General features: G+C 37.0%; 1 protein-coding gene across 1 annotated transcript in view; it reads left to right on the forward strand.

Annotated features, from left to right (window-relative positions):
- The window catches only part of EML6 (EMAP like 6), a 122,538-nt gene that overhangs the window by 7,638 nt on the left and 91,571 nt on the right, over window positions 1-23,329 (forward strand). The window contains exons 3-5 of the mRNA XM_032215432.1: window positions 15,139-15,298; window positions 16,782-16,880; window positions 18,593-18,661. Of these exons, the coding sequence (XP_032071323.1) occupies window positions 15,139-15,298; window positions 16,782-16,880; window positions 18,593-18,661 (328 nt within the window). The remainder of the gene's footprint in view (window positions 1-15,138; window positions 15,299-16,781; window positions 16,881-18,592; window positions 18,662-23,329) is intronic.

The raw sequence follows: 23,329 nt of genomic DNA on the forward strand, positions 1-23,329 counted from the left end.
AACTAGACATAACCAGTTCCTGCAACTGTTCTTCATAAGTTTTTGTCTCCAGTCCCCTAATCATCTTTGTTGCTCTTCTCTGCACTCTTTCTAGAGTCTCCACATCTTTTCTACATCGTGGTGACCAAAACTGAATGCAGTATTCCAAATGTGGCCTTACCAAGGCATTATAAAGTTATATTAACACTTCACGTGATCTTGATTCTATCCCTCTGTTTATGTAGTCTAGAACTGTGTTGGGTTTTTGGGCAGCTACTGCACACTGCTGGCTCATATTTAAATGGTTGTCCACTAGAACTCCAAGATCCTTCTCACAGTTACTACTATTGAGCAAGGTACCACCTATACTGTACCTGTGCATTTCGTTTTTGTTGCCTAAGTACAATACAATAGCAGAGATGGAAGGGACCTTGGAGGTCTTCTAGTCCAACACCCTGCCTAGGGAGGAAACCCTATACCGTTCCAGACAAATGGCTATCCAACATCATCTTAAAGACTCCCAGTGTTGGGGTAATGTAGAACCTTACTCTTTTCACCATTGAATTTCATTTTATTAGATAGTGCCCAATGTTCAAGTTTGTCAAGATCCTTCTGTATCTTAAGCCTGTCTTCTGGTGTGTTGGCTATTCCTGCCAGCTTGGTGTCATCTGCAAATTTGATGAGTTCCCCATTTATTCCCTCATCCAAATCATTGATGAAAATGTTGAAGAGTATTGGGCCTAAAACAGAGCCTTGTGGTACTCCACTGCATACTTCCCTCCATGAAGTTCTATTAATGACTACATGTTGAGTGCGGTTGGTCAGCCAGTTACGAATCCACCTGGTGGTGATGCTGTCTAACCCACATTCTTCTACTTTATCTAGTAGTAGGTTATGATCTACCTTATCAAATGCCTTACTGAAGTCCAAGTAAATTATATTGACGGCATTCCTCTGGTCCACTAATTTTGTCACTTTGTCAAAGAATGCAATAAGATTAGTCTGGCATGAACTGTTTTTGACAAACCCATGTTGGCTTTTGGCTATTACTTTGTTTACTTTTAGGTGTTTGCTAATTGGTTGCTTGATTAACTTTTCCAGAATCTTTCCTGGTATTGAGGTCAGGCTGATAGGTCTGTAGCTTCCTGGATCTATTTTTTTTCCTTTTTTGAAGATGGGAACCACATCAGCTCTTCTCTAGTCCTCTGGCAGTTCCCCGGTGCTCCAGGATTTCTGAAAGATATAGCTCAGTAGTTCTGAGATGTCGTCTGCCAGTTCCTTCAGAACCCTAGGGTGTAATCCGTCCTGTCCTGGTGATTTGAACTTGTCTAGGGTAGACAGGTGCTCACTTACCATTTTGTTCCCTATTTCAATTTGTGTTCCTAATCTGATTTTTGTGGTGCTGTTTTTGATAGGTTGGACTGTTTGATCCCTTTGTGTAAAGTCAGATGCAAAAAATGAGTTAAATAGTTCTGCTTTCTCCCTCTTGCTTGTCACCTTCTTGCCACTTTCTCCCAGCAATGGACCAATTGTTTCCTTAACTTTTTTTCTTGTTTTTAACATGTTGGAAGAAGCTTTTTTGTTATTTTTTACTTTTATAGTAAGCCTTTCTTCATTGTGAGCCTTAGCTTTCCTCACTTCATCTTTACAGGCTTGGACTATTTGCTGATATTGTGCCTTAGTTATGTCCCCCTCTTTCCACTTTTTATGCTTATCTTTTTTGTCTTTCAATTTGTCAGAGAGTTCTTTATGCAGCCATGCTGGTTTCTTTTGGGAGCTGTTATTTTTCTTCTTCATTGGTATTGTGCTAAACTGGGGTTTTGTAATCTCATTTTTCAAAATTTCCCAAGCTTCTTGAGTTGTTTTCCACTTGAGGATTCTCATCCATGGAATTCTTCCCAAGTTCTCTCTAAGTTTATTTGAAATTAGCTCTCTTAAAGTCTAAGACTCTAGTTTCACTTTGTTCTACTACTTGTGTTTGCATAATATTGAATTCCAATATTGCATAGGCCCCCAGGGTTCCTATGGCTTTAACACCTTCTATCATTTCCTCTCTGTTAGTCAGAATTAAGTCCAATATGGCTGATCCCCTTCTCCACTTTTTGGGAAACAAAGTTGTCTGCTAGGTTAGTTAAGAACCTATTTGATCTTCCACTTGGTGCAGATTTTGTTTCCCAGTTGATGTCAGGGTAGTTAAAATTTCCCATTATTATTGTGGTCTGCTTCCTATATACTTTAGTTAGCTGACTAGCAAAAAGTTCAACTACTTCCTCTGCTTGGTTGGGTGGCCTGTAGTATAGACCTATGGCAATGTCATTCCCCCGCCCCCCAACCTTTAATATTGACCCAAATGCATTCAAGATAGTTCTCTTCATTGTTGTGCTTTATTTCTGTAGAGATGTAGTTATTTCTTATATATAGTGCAACTCCACCTCCTCTTTTATTTGGTTTATTTCTTTTAAATAATTTAAATCCTTGTAGCTGTATGTTCCATTTGTAGGTTTTATTCCACCAAGTTTCTTGGCAACAATATCATATCTGCCCTCATTTACTTGAATTTCTAATTTACCCTGTTTATTCCTCATACTCTGTGCATTGGTGCATAGACATTTGAGTCCATTTTGTTTGACCCTGTGTTTACTGTCTACATAACCTGTGTTATGCCTGACTGCCCCTATTTTCTTGCCACTTGTATGATTCATCCACATGGTATGGCACTCACTATTAAATGCTTGGTTTTACTTGATAGCAGGAGTGATAATCTTTCACGGCCAAACATCTATGTTACATGCACTGATATCCCTGTGAGTTTTAGATAATGTTCTGTATCAATTAATTCTCTGTCCCCGCTGTTCAGTTTAAATGTTTATCCAGAAAATGTGTGAATTTAATGCCAAACTCAGTCCCTTTCTTGGATGAGTGCAAACCATCTCTTTTGTACAGTTTTTCATTGGACCAGCTGCAGGCATCATGACTACGTATGTATAAAGATAAGGTTTATACAATACATTGATGTCATGGTAGCCGGATAGAATCTTTACAATGTGAAAGAATGCTGGGATACCTTAGCTTCTTCCTCAACTTCTTACCAAAGACATTCTAGAACCATGTTGGCGAACCAATGGCACACATGCCAGAGGTGGCATGCAGAGCCATCTCTCCGGACACGTGAGCCATCACCCGTTGCTCTTCTGGGTTCCAGTGTGCTGGCCAAATGGCCTTCATGCACACGGGAGTGCCGGAAACTGGAAGAGTAGCCGGCCAGCATGCACATGTGCCAGAAACTGGAAGACCGGGTGGTTGGTGTGCATGCCGGAAACCGGAAGATCATCTTCCTGGCAGATGCATGCATACTGCCAGCTGACTTTTGTGTGTGCATGCATGGCAAAAACTGGAAGACCAGGTGGCCGTAGTGCATGTGCATGCCGAAAACCAGAAAATAATCTTCCTGGCGCTCACATTCGCACTGGGTGACTGCTCTTCTGATTTCCGGTGCGCGCATGCACACTGACCAGCTGGTCTTTGTATGCACGTGCATGCCAGAAACTGGAAGACCAGGTGGCCTGTGCACATGCATGTGCCGGAAACTAGAAGATCATCTTCCCTGCACGCGCATGTGCAGCAGGCGGCTGCTCTTCTACTTTCTGTCACGCAAGCATGGACACTCCCGTTTCGGCACTAGGTGCTGAAAAGTTTCACAAACACTGTTTTAGAGTAAGGGACACTGTGATCTACAACATATTCTTTATCTTTCTTGTGCAGCACAACAAACCAAATATATATAATCTGAAACCTTGCTTTGTTCAGGGCTCTTCTGCAATTATTTGGCAAGAAACCAAATAGTCATATAGTTAACACAATTCCATATAATTTGTTGCATTTATCTACAGTCTCTTTGGTTCCTGATTTTGAGTGGCCATTTTTCCTACAACAGTATACAGGTAGTACTTGACTTACAACAGTTCATTTAGGGCCCATTCAAAGTTACAATGGCACTGAAAAAAGTGACTTATGACCATTTTTCACACTTATCACCATTGCAGTATCTCCATGATCACATGATCAAAATTCAGACATTTAGCAGCTGACTCATGGTTGCAGTGTCCTGGACTCATGCGATCATCTCTTGCGACTTTCTGAGAAGCAAAGTCAATGGGAAAGCCAGATTCAGTTAACAACTTTGTCACTAACTTAACAACTATAGTGACTCACTTAACTATGGCCAGAAAGGTTATAAAATGGGACAAAATTCAGTTAACAAATGTCTCAGCAACAGAAATTTTGGGCTCAATTGCAGTCATAAGTCAAGAACTACCTATAGATTGCACACATAGTGATATGTACATATAGTCAAATGATATTTGCCAAACCCATGGGAGATGATTAGTGACAATCCCAAAGATTTCCAGAAATATAAAAAGATCCCTTATTTAGCTGACTTTAGAAAAACCCAATTGTGTTAATTGTATTTTTGCAAATGTTTTATTTCTTTACTAGAATTATTACCCCATTGCAATCTGAGAGACAGCTTACAAATAGAGGTACAAAAAGTATAATTATAAAAATACTGAAAACAATTTAAAACTATAAAAACATGCAAAACTAGGATAGTGTGTCATATAATATGCTTTTTTATAATATCTGATTTGGACGTTGCCCTGTTTTATGTTGATTTATTCATTTTGGATGTATATATACTATATACATCTATAGGAATGGTAAGCATTTAGATTTCATAGCTGCAGGAACAATTTAAGCTGTTATACTGATTATCTCAGTAGGCAAGAACCATACTGTATGATGTCTCCAGTTTGTTCTTTTTCCTCTTGTGAGCCGGGAAGTTAATGCTTAGAGCAATGTCATAGTTTTATGGGTTCATAGATGTAATTGTACAGGAAAAGTTTTAGAAAATTTGGAATTGACTAGAGAAAAGAATATCCTGTTTCTACATACATTCTTAATGCATGCACATTAGCTTCCAATTGGAACTGATTCTGATAGCTGTTTCAGTAACAAAGACAAAACCCATTTACACCAGAGGTAGGTTCCCACCAGTTCGGACCAGTTTGACCGAGTAGGTAGTAACTCGGCCTGCCACCCCCCCGAACTGGTTCTCTCTTGTTTTTTGCTTCTGCACATGCACAGAAACAATTTTTAAGTACTGCGCATGTGTGCGTAGTGTGCATCAAGTGTGCGCGTGAAGCGCATCCCTGAGTGCTGAGTAGCAGCAGCCGAAACCCACCCTTGAATTACACCTGGAGTTAGATATGCTGCTCTGTGTTGAGAAATCATTTATTGTATAATGTTTTAAATTTGGGAGGGAAGAGAGAATAAATAAAAACAAATTGACAAATTTAGCTATCAATGTCCTTGAAAATGTTGATAATATCCACTTATTGAGGAGTTTGTTAGTAATTATGACTATACATCATTCATCTTGAAAAGTAAAGATTAAGACTTATTCTTATGAGGTAGAATACTATTTTTGACTCCTTGAAGGGCTTGTTGGAAAGGGGGATAGACTTTTATAAAGAAATTAATACCAATCAAACAACCCACTCATACAAGAGCAAAACATCTTTTATAGTAATAGCAGTAATGAGCTAAATCAGTGGTTCCCAACATGGGGTCCATGCCCCACAAGGGAGCAATTTGATTTTTAATGGGGGCAATTTGAACCTTGTTTAAACCAAGTTAATGGTCTTTTAGGCTTCCTTTGCGTGAGTACACTTTTTGAGTAAAGTAAGAATTATATTTCACCATGGGGGGAGGCATTAGGATTTTAGAGATGTGTAGGTGGGGCATGGCCAAAAAAGGGTTGGGAACCACTGAGCTAAATGAACCCAGATGTAACATACCTAAATAGATTGAAGGTTGCTGGGCAAAATGAAGAACAACATAGATTACAAAAGTTTTTCTTTACTTCTTCTTTTACCACTTTGAACTGCTTTGGGTGTCGAGGATATAAAAGCTCAGACATTTAAATGAGCCTATTGTTTCATATGCAATTTACTCTTGCTCTGTGATGGCGAACCTATGGCACGCGTGCCACAGGTGAGATGCAGAACCCTCTCTGCGGGCACGCGAAGCATCACCCCAGCTCAGCTTCCACCAGCCAGCTGATTTTGGGGGCTGCCGTGCATGCGTGGGGGACGGGACGCATGTGGGAGATGTGCATGAATGCAGGGGGTGGGGGAGTGCAAGGGGTTGCATACACGTGCATGAATGGGCGGGGCATGCGTGGGGTCGTGGGCACATTGCATTATGGGTTATAAGTGCAGGGAGGTCTATTAGCCCCAGAACAGGGTGCAGAGGGTGCAGCGCACTCCCCGCGTGGCCTGTTTTTTTCTCCTGGGAGGCTGCAGGGAAGCACACTAGGCACACTGGTATGCAGGGGTTGCATGTGTGTTGTGGATCGATAGGAGCCTTTGGAGCTGCTATCAGTGAGTGGTTTCATGATGCTCCCGGGAGAAGATAACAAGAGCTGGGGCTTGTTAAGGCTCTCCTCCTGTGGATAAAAGACTGATGGTGCCACACCTTAGTGGCAGAAGTCAATGTCGTTCATTTGTTCGTGAGTTCAGTTCCGTTCCTGTTCGTGTTCATGATTCAAAGAGGCACTTGGATAAGTGATTTGCTTTCTGTAAACCTGGTTTGCTGTAAGAGTTTTGTTTTTGCATTTGCTGTGTAACTTTTTGCCAGAGACTTTATCTATGTTTATTTTGGGCTCGCAGCCATCTTGAGCCGGGACTGATAAAGATATTTCCTTTGAAGTTCTGTCTGGCTGTCGTTTGTGAACAAGCAAGGAGGGGGGTCAGAACACATGTGCATGTGCGGGAGGAGTGTGGGGTGTTGTACACGCATGTGCGGAGGGAATGGGGCACACGGGGGCATGCATGCATTGCATTATGGGTGCAGCTACGTACGCTGTCACACATGTTTTGGCACACAATGACAAAAAGGTTAGCCATCACTACTCTAGCTGGTTATCATCAGCTTTCTTTAGCCTGCAGTCCTCCAGATGGGTGGACTAAAATTCTCATAAATTTAATGATAGGACTAATAGCCCCAACACATGATAATTAAGCAGTGAGGAAAGTTACATGTTATCTTTGGCATTTTCCAGACAAAATCCCTGGGAAAATTATTGACAAAGACTGTATTAGGACTAGATACTTCAGTAATTCCTATGAAGAAAGATGAATTTGGGTATTTATATGCCATCAAGTGGTTTTCCAGTACTAGTCTATGGTGGGTGAGTATCTGAAGCTTTGGGGAAAATAGGAGGAGAAAGATGCGTTGGATGTGTCATCTTGACTTATTTGTAAAAACAATAATGATGGGATGTAAAAAAATAATAAAGATGTAATACAATCCTTAAAATAGGCTTAACATATTTTAGTTTTCCTCCCCAAATCTATCCTCCTGATCTCAGAAAAATCCCATTCTGTGTATGCCATAGTCCCCTTTTTCCATTATTCCACTTGCAGTGATATTTGCCTTCTCTCAAATACAAAAAGGTGCATAACCCTCTGGTAGAAAGATATATACCTACGGTAGAAATATTACATATGCAGCCCTGCATTCCAACTTTGTAAGGGACTTCTGCAGTGTACTATTTAGATGATTTTCATAATATTATGAAGTTCCCATCATGAGATATGATATTTTAAAAGCATGATACATGTGAACTTCCTCACATTGGACTCTTCTGTGCTCCATTAATGTGTAGGCTTTAAAGTGACCTGCCCCCGTTGATTACAACTTTCCAAAGTCTTTTCTGCTTTATTTCATTCATTAAATAAAAACTGAATTCTAGTGACATTCCTGAATGCATATGAGAGTGACATCATGACAAATGTTACTGTGTCAGGTATAATTTATTACTGAAGAAGAAACATAGCTTTAAGATATGGTGTAGCATAGTTTGAAAAGATGAATGGTGAATTTTTTCAGATGTTAAATCTGTGAATTATGTTTTTTATCTTTTTTAAAGTGTTTCTCACAATATTCTTGCAACAGTGCAAGTGGGATATAGATTGTTTTCTATATATATGCTGTCCTGTCTAAAAACATTGTGCAGCTATATTTCTTTCTGCCAACTATTCCAGCGCTATTATTACCTGATCGATTTATTGGAAACATGCAATATTTTTTTCAGCACACACATTGTCAATTTCACATTAAGTAGACCCACGCCTTCTCTTTCCTTTACATCTTGTAATACTTTGAATTGTATTTAATTCATGTTTTTTCATGCCACACCATTTTAGATATATCCTTTTGCTACTGTTTAAATACTGCATTGGTTGTGTACAGCTGGTATTGTCTGAAATAAAGATATTATTTAAGAAAAGTTATTTATTTTTCTCACAGAAATTCTCCTCAGCACTTTCAGTCTTAATATGTGAAGAAAGAAAGAAAGAAAGAAGGAAATGAAAAGTGGCTTCATATTGCTAAAAGACACTTGGCCTAAGTAAGCCAAATGTGTTTTGAAAACCTCCTCAATGGCTTTAGCGATAACCCATCAGCTGTCTTTTTCTAGAATAATGTTACATTCATTTTGCATTCCTTCATGGTGTTAAAATAACTTTTCAATTACTACTAGAATTTATTTACTCATTGAGTGACATTGTGCTCTGCATAATAGTAAAGGGTTTAAAGAAAACATCTGCTTTTACAAAAGGACATACTGTTTCTACACATTGGACTGTTCTTTTGTTCTATAGAATCTTAGATTCTAGATTGCAATGAAAAGCTTTCTCAATAATAGAAAGTTAAATAATTGCACATGTATTTTCCAGAGAATTTTACTAAACACAGACACATGGTTATAAATAGGTTTTTGTCAATGAACTAATGCTGCCTACTTAGCAAGGGAAGATTAATCACCATAATGCTCCATTGCATCCTTTCTCTTTTCTTCACAAAGCTCCATAAGTTGCTTCCACCTGATAATATCATATCATCTTTGTGTTTTTCTGAATACTTTTAAACCTTTCATAATCTAGTGTACTTTCCTGGCAAGCTTGTCAAATCTACTTATGCACTTCCTAAAATAGATCTCTCCAAAGTGATGCCTTCCAGATATGATTAACAATGTATCTTAATATCTCAGGTTTTGACATATCTGGATGGGTAATGATCATAAGGGGGCTTTGCTGGATATCATACCTTCTTTGAGGGAACTGAGTGTGGATATGCTCATTAGTATAGTATTTTTGTGTTTATTGGCAATCAGAAGGAAACCAGGGAAAGGAAATGCTTGTTTTCAGCCTTTATGTTTGCAGGCTAATGAAAGGATTTAAATTGCTGGCAGATCATTTATCACTCTTTTAATCAACTCTATTTCTAACTGAACTAATTCTGAATTAAATTCAATATAAATAATCTCTTCCTTCCTTTCCTATACCTCTGCAAACTAAAAAGTTTTTTTGCAAATAAATAAACCAAAGGAATATTTCTGGACACATAGAAAAATAGAAAATGCATGGCCTAAAATTATTAAGAATGTTTTTCAACCTGTATTCCATTACACATTTTTCACATCTAAAAAATTAAAGTCTCCAATTCAATTTATTAGAATTTTCCAATTCTGAAAAATGCAACATTGAAATATACATTTATATATCCTGCCCTTCTTAAGATGGTACCTAAGCATCCAACATTTTTAATGACCTTATGTGTGGTAACTGCATAACAGGAACCTAGTATTATGGGTTCATTTATGTAGTTATTTCATAGGGGGAATCTTCTAGTCCATGCAATAACCAAAATGTTTTATTTGCATCACTTTGAAAGCATATGCTGGATTAATGCTAACAAAGTGTCTATCTTTATTGAAGAGACACACTTTGAGCTTGGCTAAAAAAAGTGTAAGAAAACTTTTAAGGATGATTTAAGCAACATTTTCTGTAACCGTGCAATGGCTCAGTAGTTAAGACTTGGCTGGAAAACCAATAGCCCGGGTTCGAGATCCAAGCATCACACATGGGGAAGAGCACTAGTCTATGCCTAGTTCCTGCCCACCTACCAGTTAGCAGCTATGCCTATCAGCCTACCTAACATTGTGTAAAGGAAGAAAATAAAGTTCATATTTTCCATGTTGTTTTACATATCTCTGCCAAATTGCCCTATACCCACCTTTTTTCTACGCCCCAGCGGTCTAACTTCTGAAATATTTTTAAAAGGAGAATGGAAGAGTTGCATTAGGATGGAGTGGATGTTTTAACCCAGTGGTCCCCAACCCCCGGTCCGTGGACCGGTGCCGGGCCGCGGAGTACCTGGCACCGGGCCGCGCAGCGGCCGGGGGCCATGATCACTGCAGCTGGGCGCCGTGGCTCTCCTGCTGCGCCAGCCGCTCCTCTTCCAGCCGCTCGCCCAGTGCGCAAAGCTCCCGGCAGCGGCGCCACAGCTCCTCGAGGCGCCGGCGGCTCTCCTGGTTCTGCGCGCGCAGCTTGCGCAGGTCCTGTTGGCCCAGGCGGCCCCCTTCCAGCTCCTGCAGCGCCCGCAACTCGGCTTCGTATCGCTCCAGGCTCTGCGCGCAGCTCCAGCTCAGCACCAGCGCGTAGTCGGAGGCCAGCTGCCGCTTCTCGGAGCGCCCGGCCCGGAGGACGCGCGGGGCAGACAGCAGCGCGGCCGGCCGCTGCTTGCGCGCTTCCTGCAGCCCTTCGTGCTCGGCCAGGAGCTGCTCCAGCAGCGCCTCCAGAGCGGCGCAGTCGGCCCACAGCCCCTCCAGCTGCTGCTGCCGCCGGGCCAGCTCGGGCTCCAGGCGGCGGAGACGCAGCTCTCCAAGTTGCGCGCTCAGCCTCTCCAAGCTCTCCAACTCGTGGCGCAGCGCGTCCCGCTCCAGCTCGCCTTGAGGTGATCTCAAAAAAATAAGCTAGGTTGGATATGACTGGGATAAGATTTCCAGATGTTGACTTGGCTCAAGTCACCGGTTCCTTTTTCTTGCTGAATGAAAACTCCTGCATCATGGTTGTATGTAGGATGTATTTAGAAAAATTCAAGATGGGAACCATCTTGGTTTTTATGTGATGCAAATAAAAGAATAAATAGGCTTTTAATTTCATAGTCATGGCTATTACCTTGACATTTTCGATGTCACTCTGACACCCTTGTCCCAGATAATTTGGTGAATGGACAGAGAGGCTACCAGCTAGTAGTAGGCTGGCTTGAATGCACTTACTAAGAAAGGATTCACAGTGAATTCAATGAATAACATTTTTGGGTGATCATCAATCTGATGGGAGCTATATATCTATTGCAGCATTTACCTGCAAATTTAGAGGAAGTCCAGAAAGCGATTGCAATCTATTTGGCATATATTTACAATCTGATATATAAACAATCAATGTGTCGTCGCGAACAACGCCCCCCCACCCCTGCGCGCGCTCAGTGGGCCACGGTAAAATTATCACAGGCTGACTGGTCCGCGGCGATAAAAAGGTTGGGGACCACTGTTTTAACCCAATCCCAAAACACACATAGTTTCCACTATGTGGAAACACAACAAAATGAGCTAGTTCTACTTTATTGTAGGGTTATATTATCAGAATCTTGCAAGTCCAAAAGTACAAATCTCCTCTTTTTACTGCCTGATTAGTTAAGGCGGATACTTTCTAAGTTTCTTTCTCTCCCCTTTATTCAGCCGCAGGTTCTTCTTTATGTGGTCATTCTCTAGACAGCATCTTTTCCCTTCTCCTTTCCCAAGGTTATTCCCACATACGTATAATTACAGGTGACAGATGTCACAGGCAGATTGTCCTCACATGTTGGCCATTGACTGTAATTAAATAAATTAAGAGATAGCAAATCCGTTAGCTGGCAGCTAAAGATGCTATAATGGCTAAAATGGATTAGATAGCTCCAGTGTATGATGAAAAAAGACCAAATGTCCGTCTTTTCCATATCCAAAGTAAGGTTGGCTGGTAATTCTAAAACAAAATTAGCAGTTTATAAAAATAGGATTTGCAGGATAATGAATGAGACCAAGGGAAGACTCCCAAAGCATTTAAGGGCACTACCCAGAAGAAGTGCAGGAGAAGAAAAGTGCATTTAATGTCTGTTGTGGAGGTAAAACCATGTTAGCTAAATGATGCAATAAAACATAGTTTATCCCCTCATAGCTGATAGAGATTGGGAAGTTACAAATTTCTGAAAGTCTATATAAGTTGCAAAAGAAGGTAAGAAGAATACTGTTCAGGAGGTTGACATTTTTCATACTTTCAAAACAACTTGCTTACATACTGTGTAATAAAAACTGACCAAATTAAATTGTTTTAACATTTTGGGTTGCCACAAAAATATGGAGAAATTTCTGATAAGGATATTTTTCCATGTTAATAAGAATATGTGGTTTTGTTTGTAACACTGAGAATATAAGGATCTGAAGAACAATCTCTAAGTCAGAGATCAAAATTTGATTTAAAATAGCCCTAAGCAAACATAGACTTATAGTGACCTTAGTCAAATTTAAGAATTTTTCTAGCAGCAAATTATGTTTACAAATCGCTCTACCATAAATAAACCTAAGTGTTTATTAGGCAATCCAGAATGTCGGAGTTGAGTTGTTAAATGTATGAACATGGGAAGTCCACCCCCAGCCATACAGAAAGAGGACAAACTGTCCTTGATTGTTTGAGAAACAGCTGCTAGGTTTATCAATCTGAGAACTGGGATTTCACAATTGTTATGATTTAGGCTTGCAGCTTAATTGATCGAAAAGGAATATTAATCCATTCAAAGTCTGGTAGCTTAGAAGCCCAAATGAAAAAATAAAGAAATAAACATGCTATTGGCTTATTATTGACTTTATAATTACTTAAACTTTTGTCTCATATACTGCTTTTAAATGTTACATTATATTAATTATATTATTATCAATATATGTAAGCTATTCTAAAGAAGTAAATATGATAGGCAGGGATGTTCTTCATTAAATTTGTCATGGGACAGTACTCAAAAGTGGCACTTGCATAGTACGTTAACCCGGTGACGTGCGGTGAGGTTTATGGCTGGTGAAGCACTGACGTCATCACAATCAGATTTACAAACATTAAAATCCTACAAATTATCTTATCCAATATTTGATTGGCAGCAGTTAACAGGTTATATTTAAAGTCTCATATCAGCATTCTTTACACATACTGTAGCACACAAAAAAGCACATTTAATTGAAAAAAAAATGAAGTTATTATGGGTCTTACCTTTACTTATAAATGAAGTCCATCCGCAGCTCCTTCTGAACAAAAGCATCTATAACTTAGTAGAATTTTTCATTGTCTTCTTTTAGTTTTAAGTCTCTCTGTCTCGATGGCTAGGGAAGAAAGTCGTCCTTGATGTCGTCGAGCTCTGTAGCTGTCACTTACTCTGCTGCTGCTGAGTCACAGGAAGAACGAGCACCCTCTACTATGAGGCAGGAGAACTACATGCCTCACCTAGTCTGACTTTTTAGTCTTATGATCGCTCAGTGCAAGAAACACGTTCCACACATAGTTGTTGACAAAAAACACTCCATTTTATATTATATACATCAGCTAAACTATTAAAAGCGACATACAGAGAGGCAACAATATGGTCTCATTACAGATCATGTAAAACAGTTAAGCAGAGTCATCCATGGCGAGGCAGCAGCTAGCTCAGCCTCACCTCAGCTCTTGCCTGAGAGGCTGAGCTCCCTGCAGCCTCACCGCAAGCTCTCGCCTGACTAGTTGAACGGTAAATGTGAAAATTCTGCAATTTTAATACCAAATAATGTAAAACTGGTGAAGTTAAATGGAAAATAACTTTATGGTACAGATCAGTAGATAAATACAAGCATTTAATTTATTTTTTTCTTTTACATTTTTTTTTCTTTTCAATTTATATCACCTAGAGTCACCCAACCATTATTTTATATCACTTAAACAGTGGCTGAGTGTTGCTATGAAGATGCTAGCAATCTCTAGTATGGAAATGACATGAAATTTCATGAATAGAATTGACCTGTATTGCAGCAACATGTTTTGCTATATAATATTGCAATATAGAATTGTTAACTATCAAATTTCAAAATAATTTTGCATTCTTGCTGCCCTCATAAAACTAGCCTGGACTCTTGAGGGAAAAAATTTTTAATTGATTTATTTTTAATACTTAGATTCTCACATATACTCAACAAATAATTGTTTTAATAGGTGATAACTCAATGTTGTTCAGATTAATATAATAAATATAATAAATGCGATTATACCTTCCTCAATATTCATGATAAATTGATTACTGTTGTTTTTTCATTTAAAAGTAAACAAAATATCAATGCTATCTTTAAGAAAAGAGCACTACCTTTTCTCAATGAAATATGAATTGTATTTTCACATATAGCTCTTTGTAAGTAACATAAGGAATTAGAAAATTATTAGACTCAAACATTTCTATTCATAAAAAATGCTTTTGAATTATTTTCTCCTGCTGTCAACTGCATCTACTCTATAAGATATTGTTTAAAATTTCCATAAATTTCACTTTCAATATAACTTTACAAGCATAATTTTCAAAACTTATAACATTGAGTAGCATTATTCAATAAGTTTTGACATTTTGGAGAATTTCTATGCATAATAAACATACATTTACATCCATTTTTTATTTTGTAATTTATTGTGAGAATAAAAATATAAGGAAGTGTGCCTGAATATTACTTTGTTTTCTACAGTATGCCAGTTCAGAAATGTCATTGTATGAAAACCATATAGGGTAGATAGATCCTCAGTGTCATTAAACATCATTTGAAAAACATGTATGAAGCAGTCAAAGATTATTAAATGATGGAAAATAGAAGCTTGAATAGAACTTTGGGAATTACAAGATCATATTAAATACCTCAATCATATAAGTCATGTGGAGACATATATTCCATTTATTATAAATAAGTAGAGGTAGAGTGCAAACCAGACCAGAACATGGTTTGCATTTAGAAAGCCCAAGTTACAGTAATCTTCCAATAAAATGTCAATTGGAACACATTCATAAGACGACAAAAAAATTGCAATGTTTTGCATGCATATGAACAGAAAATGAGTTTATATAGTAGCAGAATAATTGTAAAAACATCACTGAATATCTGTTCATTAATATGTGCGCTATGTAATAACAAACTCTAATTTTTGGACTCTATTCCAGCCTAGCTTTGCATCCTGATAAAACCCTTGTGGCTACAGGACAAGTTGGCAAGGAACCTTATATCTGCATCTGGGATTCTTACAATGTACAGGCTGTCTCTGTCCTAAAAGATGCACATACCCATGGAGTTGCCTGCTTGGCTTTTGATTCAGATGGCCAGGTGTGTATTTATTGAATGTATATTTCTGTTGTACTTAATGCTCTAGTAGAGTGGAGCCAAAATATCAATTTCCCTGTTTTTTAAGCATTCTGCTCTTATAAAATGAGAGTGTTACAATTTTCTATAATCCTTTGGGAAGAGTAATATTTATAAAATGTTTGCGTTACAGCTTACTTAAACTTATGCAGTAACAACAAGATAACCTAGAGTAATCTACATTTAAATTTATTTTTCTGATAAGAGGGGTTAAGAACATAAAAAGAAGCTTGTACTACAGATTAGATGTAAAATACAAAGAATTCATTTTTTCCACTATACTATTAGAATGAGATTAGTGTAAAGCTTAGTGCCAAAGGGTATAATCATGTGATTTACTTGATGTCACATTTCAGAAATAAAACACATTTCATAAATAAAGCAACCAGGTTCCAATACCACCAAAATATCAGTCAGGATCAGGCAAAAAGAAAGAACAATCAGAGATCAGCCCTCACCAACCTACACTAATAGGAAATCAATTCATCATCTAAAGACTAATAAAAACAAACTGTCCTTCCTTAATTGTTACTTTATCTTTAAATAAGCTGGTGAAGGTGCTGGTGAAATTTCAGGAACCTTGCTGTCTTGCCTATGGTCACTAAACCCTGAAACTCAAAAATGCCCAACAGTGAAATATTATACCAGTAAAAAAAATTAAAATTTCACCTGTTTTAATTTTACATCATTAGTGGTTGATGACATTTTCAACAGTTCTAAAAGTATCAGCATTGAATATTTGGTGAAAATTCAGCCTGACAGTGATAGCAGGGAAAGAGCAGCAATCTAAATCTAGAGCATTGCAAATAGTTCCTGCAGTAAGGTTCATTTTAAGTGCCTCTGTCTCACAACTGAAAGTGAGCTGTGTAAGAGAGAGAGAGAGACTGCTCTTTGAAGCCCTGATTCTAATATTACTGAGCTAGTTAGATCAGTGGTTTGATTCAGCTAAAGAATCTTCTACCAGAAATAAAAATATTCCCAAGAGGTAGGTGACGTATTTGGGAGGAAGGAATCATTTTGTGAAAAAGAAATTACCCTCCTGCATGAGACAACTAGTCTCTCAGTTTTTGTTAGTTTTGGTTCATAAAGTTGTATTAAAGTTTGCATATCCAGATTCTGTTTGCTTGGGTGGATGACTTATTTTAAGGCATTTACTTTTTATATTAGCAAAGCAAGATGTATTATGTCTGTTGCCATGTGTTTCTAAAATATGAAAATAACAAGGAAGCTGCTATAGATTGTTCTGAAACACATTAAATTCAATTTACAAGCTTATTTGGGAGGAAGGAATATTTGACTATGCTGAATAGTGAAGCCTATACTGCATTTGAATATTATACAACCCTTTCAGCATCCCTTTTCAACCCATTGATGCATTGATGTATTGTAGTAAGTTACTCCTGAAGTGATCTTCATTTAAAAACTGTTGTATGTTATTTTTCCTAAGCGTTTATCTTCAGTGGGGTTGGATGCCAAAAACACAGTCTGCATTTGGGATTGGAAGAAAGGAAAACTACTGGCATCAGCTACTGGCCACTCAGATAGGGTAATCAGCTAATGAATTTGCCATATATTTCTCTTGTAATGTTGCATGAGTGTGTCTTTTGTTTGTATCAAGAATACAAATTAGCTTGTAAAATTCTTTATGGGAAATGGTGTTATTTCATATAATGGAGGGGTAATTTAACAAGTAGGATTTTTGCCTGGACTATGTCACTGAGAACCAAATATAATTTGGGAGTGTTTTGTTGCTGCTGCTTCTGTTATTTTACTGAAAATAGTTGCTAGGCTACTTATTTGATTGTAAAAGGTTAATGTCCCATCCCATCTTAGTTTGATTCACTTTTGGGTTTCATACATTTTATTTCCAAGTTATTACCAGCCACTTTAAGAAAAATATAATCTATGATATGAATATATGGATTCCATCTTCTCTTTTTTGCTCCATGGAGTTAAAGAAATTTGGAATGTTGTGGTCAAGTAAATAGAATAGGGAAAGATAAACTTTCCTCTCTGAGCACCTCTCCTTTGAACCGGAGGGTGATTACAATATTAATGAAATAGCTGTGAAATTATGGAGTAAATTACCCATGGAGTATATCTATTCCATAACTGATGATTAAAAAATGTACATTTTCATGGGTATATCTTGAATATCCAACATACAAGGCTTCCTTCAAGAAAACATGAGAGCCAGTTTGGCGTAGTTGGAACAGGTTAGAAACCAGGAGACTGAATTCTATTCCCACCTTGGCTACAAAGTCAGCTGGGTAACATTGAGCCAGTCTTTTTCTCTCAGCCCAACCACTTCTGAAAAACCTGGGTAGGCAGTGAGAATCAGACACGATTGAATAGAAATAAACACATTGTGAGGGTTGAGTATTTAATAGCACACACAATTTCATGCATTAAAGTGTGAGGTTTATGAGGGTGAGATTGCAAAAATCTTACCAGTTTTGGACTGCTTGAGAGATTTAACCTGTTTTTGTAATTGCATCTGTGCTATTACAAAAAGGGGCATGTCTGTCTGAAAAGATTTACTGATTGATAATTTATGTGAAAGTCAACTTGTCCAACACTGTTGTTTTTTTCTTATATATAATGTTGAAAGAGCTCTTTGCAAAAGTTCATTTCATGAAACTCCCATTATATCATTGGCTCTTTGGTTTTCTGTGCTGATTATTTTAGGAAATTTAAATGGAATTTTGAAGCAGACCCCAGCAACTGTTTGAGAATGTTACAGGCTAAAGTTGCAATCCGTATTGAATGATTCTACTATCAATTTAAATTATGCAGAACACAAATATTTGTATGTTTTTTAGGTGGATCAATTAAATAGTAATAGGTTTATAAGAAAAATAATGTAAAATCAGTTTTTTCAAGAGTTCTAATAGATACAGACAATTTTTATAACAATACTGTTTATTTTGAATCTCATCTATTTTCTTTAAGTCTATACAATGTGGTATTTATTAATATTTTTTTCCTATAATTGTTAACATTCCTATTATATACAAATATACTGTAAATTAAAGACAAACATGTATAATGAACCTTGCAGGGTGTTTGTTTTGCTGACTACTTTTCAAATTCATTTGTCTTCTATAAAAAAAGTTATGAGTTATGATGTAACTATTAACAATCTTGCTAAGAGAACCATAGAACTTTGTTGAAATTATGTGAGAGAAATAGACATTTCTAGGATTTAATGCATTTGTTTTTTTATTTAGTGTAGCAGTTTTGAATATGTTTTGACAGATTTTTGATATTTCCTGGGATCCATATCAACCTAACCGAGTGGCTAGCTGCGGAGTGAAACATATCAAGGTAACATAACATATCAAGGTAAATTGGTTTTGATGCTTTGCATTATCAATGGAGAAAAATGTTATATTTACCTGGCACATTTTCTCTTGCTAACTTCTTTTAAGCTATAAATATTACATAGCCAATGCAAGATAGTAGGTGAATTCCTGAAACACATGGTTGCTGCAGAAAGAAATAGGTTATCAGGATAAGTAGAAGGGACATATGATGCGAGTCTCCCCCATGTTTTTAATCAAAATAGTTTTATTTAGAAACAGGAAAACAAGTAAAAGTTGCTGAAGTACAGCACATGCTAACTATGCTATTGGGAATTATAATGTGGTGTCAAGATACAAATGCCTTATTTAGAATAAAGTTTTCCTAAATTAGACTCTTAAATGTAATATGTACATTATGGATTAAAAACAAAAAGTTCCATATCTTATTAGAATTGTTTAGTTCTTTCAGCCTGCACTTCATGATCATAATATTTCAATTAGTAATATTCTATGAACATTATGTTATAACTGGATTATATTTTTATGTCCAGATATGTCTAACTTTTATTTTGCCTTGGGTCCACATTAGAGATAAATTCCATTTTCTTTCATAATACACCATCTTTTTGATAAGCCTTCATCTATAGTTTGGACACATACGTCATTTTAGTGAATGCTAAGTTATAACAAATGTGTGCCAAATATTAATTTTTCATAATTAAACACTGTAGAAGGGAATTAATAATTTATTCTGATGCTACATGAAATTTTTTACTTTAAATAATTACTTATTTTTGAAGAAAGATTTTAAAACTAATATATTTTTCTGGTCCTCTCTACCCATTTTAAAGTGTTTCCAATGCCTCCATCCATTTAAACAGTGTAATTCTTTGTATGCTTATTTAGTGGGAAAAATCCTTCTGGTTTATTTTGATCACACTAGCTTAATGTCCCTATATCCACTTCTAACTAGACTAAACTGGAAGAGTCAAGTGAGGAATCGATTTAGAGTCTCTACCAGGGGCCTGCAGTCAGGGGAGGCAGAGCCTCACCACTGTCATCATGAAAAGAAAAAAAAATGTAAAAGGAAAAAGGCAAGAACTGACATCAGGCTGAGCTAGTTGCTGCCAGAGTCAACATGGATGACTCTGCTTAGTGTTTAACTGTTTAAAAAAGCCCCTTAAAAAGTGCCCTCTACGGGAGGCAGCAGGAGAACGAGGTGCCTCATCTAGTCTGACTTTATGATCACTCGAGCAGAGCTAAGCAAGGGTTAAAAGCCAAAAAATTTCTGATGTAGATGAGGCACGTCGTTCTCCTGCCTCCTGTAGAGGGCGTTTTTTAAGAGGCTTTTTTAAACAGTTAAGCAGAGTCATCCACACGGGGACTCTGGCAGCAACTAGCTCAGCCTGACCTCAGCTCTTGCCTTTTTCCTTTTACATTTTTTTTTCTTTTCATGATGGCAGGCAAGAGCAGAGTTGAAATCCTCTCTGAAACAGCTGGAAAAGGTACGTGTGGGTCGGAGGGAGGGGGAGGAATTCAAACTTCATCCTCCTGGTGCAACTTTGTGTGTGTGTGAATTTGTGTGTGTGTGTGTGTGTGTTTGAGAGAGGGGGTAGGGAGCATATTGAGACAGTTCTTTAGTTTATGCACTATGTAACACTCTAATACTATGCCTTTGGGTCTTCTGAAATTTTAATTATCCAATCATAAGCAAAAACAATGTTTTCAGTAGAATGAATTTCCATTTCTACTTACACCTGCCAGCCAAAATGCTGCTAGTGGTATTGCTAACATGGGCTGAGGAGGAAAACCTAAATTTTCTGAATCCTGGTGCAACTTTGTGTGTTTGTGTGTGTGTGTTTGAGAGAGGGGGGAGAAAGGGAGGAAGAAGGGGAAGGGAGAAGAAAAAGAAAGAAGGAAACTTATTTAGCAAAGGAGAAAAACATGCTGTCACTTTAAATCGGAACTGAGCATGCCTGGCTGTGGAATTCTGGGAGTTGAAGTCCACAAGTCTAAAAAAATTGCTGCTTCACCAGCCATAAAACTCACCGCACGTCACTGGTCTCTACATAGTCACAAGAGGATGAAGTACACTTCCCCCTCCCTGAATGCCTTTGAACCTTCTCTAATTTTACCCAGGTGCTAGTTTTACCCACCTGTTAGTCCCCAAAAATTCTTTTACATAGGCTTGAGCAGTAAGTCGGTACTTTCGAACTCTTTGCATATGCACCTGACAGTTTGTGAATCTCAGACGGATTTCATTTCTGACTGTAATGTAATTTCAGCATGTTTGAATTATGCTACTATTCTAACCACTATGAATTTTTTGTTAATCAAATTGTAACTTGTTAAAAAAAATATGATTGAAAAAAATGGTAGAATCAAGTCATTAACTGCACGTTTTTGCTGCATTTTAACTCAGAATTAAATTTGATCCTAATTTTTTGTATTATTCTATACTCACCTGATTACAGAAAAAAAATGAGCATCTTTTTAAAAAATCACATCATTCATGTGGTTAATGGATATTTACAGATATTTTCATAGATTTTTCTGTTCACTCTTAATCATTTAAATATTTTTAAGAAACTTGAAAGCATATTATTGATGTAGTATAAAATTTAGTTATTGCTAGTTGCTAAATTGGTTACTGCAAAATTTTGGATACCCCAAACTTTATATCTTTTTCTGAATTAATGACATTTTGAAATGAGGAAAATTGCCTTGATGAAATAATCAGTCCTGTAATAACTGCCATAAAATAAATGCTATTTTGCTAATAAATACTTAATGTGTATATTAGAAATAAAATGCACATACATATTCATGTAGACTGATAAAGATATATACGATCTTAAATAGGTATAAATACGTGACAAGATTGTAAGAAGACAATTTATAAAGCCGACCCCATTTATATACATCCTAATGTCTTTTTCCATTTGATTTTGTTCTTTGTATACTTTCCTTTTTAAATTAAATTATTTTTAAATTAAAGAAAATTTAAATTTAAAACTGCTCTTTAGTTTTGGCATTCTTTTTATTTAGTTAAAAAAAATCCAAAATGTGTAATATACTAAAATATATAAATAAATATGTCAGTTGGCTCTTCACTCAACAGTTCTTTTTTCGTTCTAAAGATATTTAGCTCTAGATATATGACATAATTTTTAAAAAGTTCAATAAACTTGCCAATGTCTTAACACTTTATATGTTTGTGTGTGTGCTTAGTAGGTGTCACTTATAAGAATTTCCAAGTCTTTTTCTATATTGAAAAAAATGCCTATTTTCTGTTGGGAAAGGCTTTGCTCATTAGATTGGGAAAGAATTTTTACTATTTATTTTAATTAAGCTACTCTTAATAAATGGCCAAATATGTTGAATAAATGAAATCAATAATGAAATGATGCTCAGGGTGGCTTTCATTGGAAGATTTGCAAAAATAGTAGACGAGAAAGCAGTCAAGTTCAGAGAGCACCAAGGACTCCACGTTTGCAAAGTATTTGAATCAGAAAAATACAAAAATTTTTTAGCAAATCAGTCTTTCACAGAGTAAAGTCACCAAAAAGCAGAAGACTAACATTCACTGAGATGAAGTTCAACACATTTTAAAAGACCTGGTTTTGTTTAATAATGAAATTATGAAGAGCAAAGCTAACAAAAGAACATTTTGTAAGAAATCTCCAGGTATTTGAAAGACATTGTTGGAAAATCAATTATTGCATCTTCTTATCTTATTGGCTACCAGAATTAATAGGCCTAAAAGCAATGTTTCTCACACTGGGCAACTTTAAAATGTGTGGACTTCACTTCCTAGAATTCCTCAGCCAGTCCACCCATCTTAAAATTGCCTAGCTTGAGGAACACTGAGTTAAACTTAGTGTAGGGATTCTCTTGTTGGCTTTTCCATTTGATATTAATTGGCTATATTTGTCATTGCTATCGGGAGAGGGAGGGAGGGAGGGAGAGAGAGAGAGAGAGAGAGATGGACTTTGTTTTTTCTTCTCATCCTTTGACAGAGAGGACTGCTGATTTGAAAGAGGGATCAAAGAAGCCATCTATATTAAGATAGAATAGCTCTTTCTCAACAATGGGAGGACACATACCACACCACCTATATCCTATTTACAGTACAGTCCTTTCAGCACTTCCAAGAAGGTTCCATACCCTTTTATACTATTTGGATGACCCTGACAGCACACATAAACAACTCTCAACAGCTCTCAGAAAGAGTGCTAATAACTAGATAACCTCAAGGAATATAAATCCTTCCATCCTCCATTTAGTCAGAACTGAAGAAGCTTCTTGGATGAGAAGTGAAATATCTTCAAGGAAAAACAAAGTCCGGTTGCCTTTTGAAATAGCATGTTTGGGACAACCATGAACAGGATGACTGAGAATCTCCATAGACACATTTAACTAAAAGTGATAATTTATTTCTACCTATTTAAAATAAAGTAACTGTACAAGCAGAGGTGTCCACAGGAGAGGTACATCGCAAAAGAAGCTTTGCACCACAAGCTCTTTCTATTATGTATATATAACATTGCACACACTTACAAATGAATGGAGTTTGTATTGTGTTGATGTAATTCTGATTTTAAAAATGGATGTATCATTTAATAAAATTTTAAACAAAAATCTTATCATTCTAAATCTAAAAATATTGATGTTTTCAAGCAAAAAGCTA

Source organism: Thamnophis elegans, chromosome 4, assembly GCF_009769535.1.
Source record: "Thamnophis elegans isolate rThaEle1 chromosome 4, rThaEle1.pri, whole genome shotgun sequence".
Classification (NCBI taxonomy): Eukaryota; Metazoa; Chordata; class Lepidosauria; order Squamata; family Colubridae; genus Thamnophis; species Thamnophis elegans.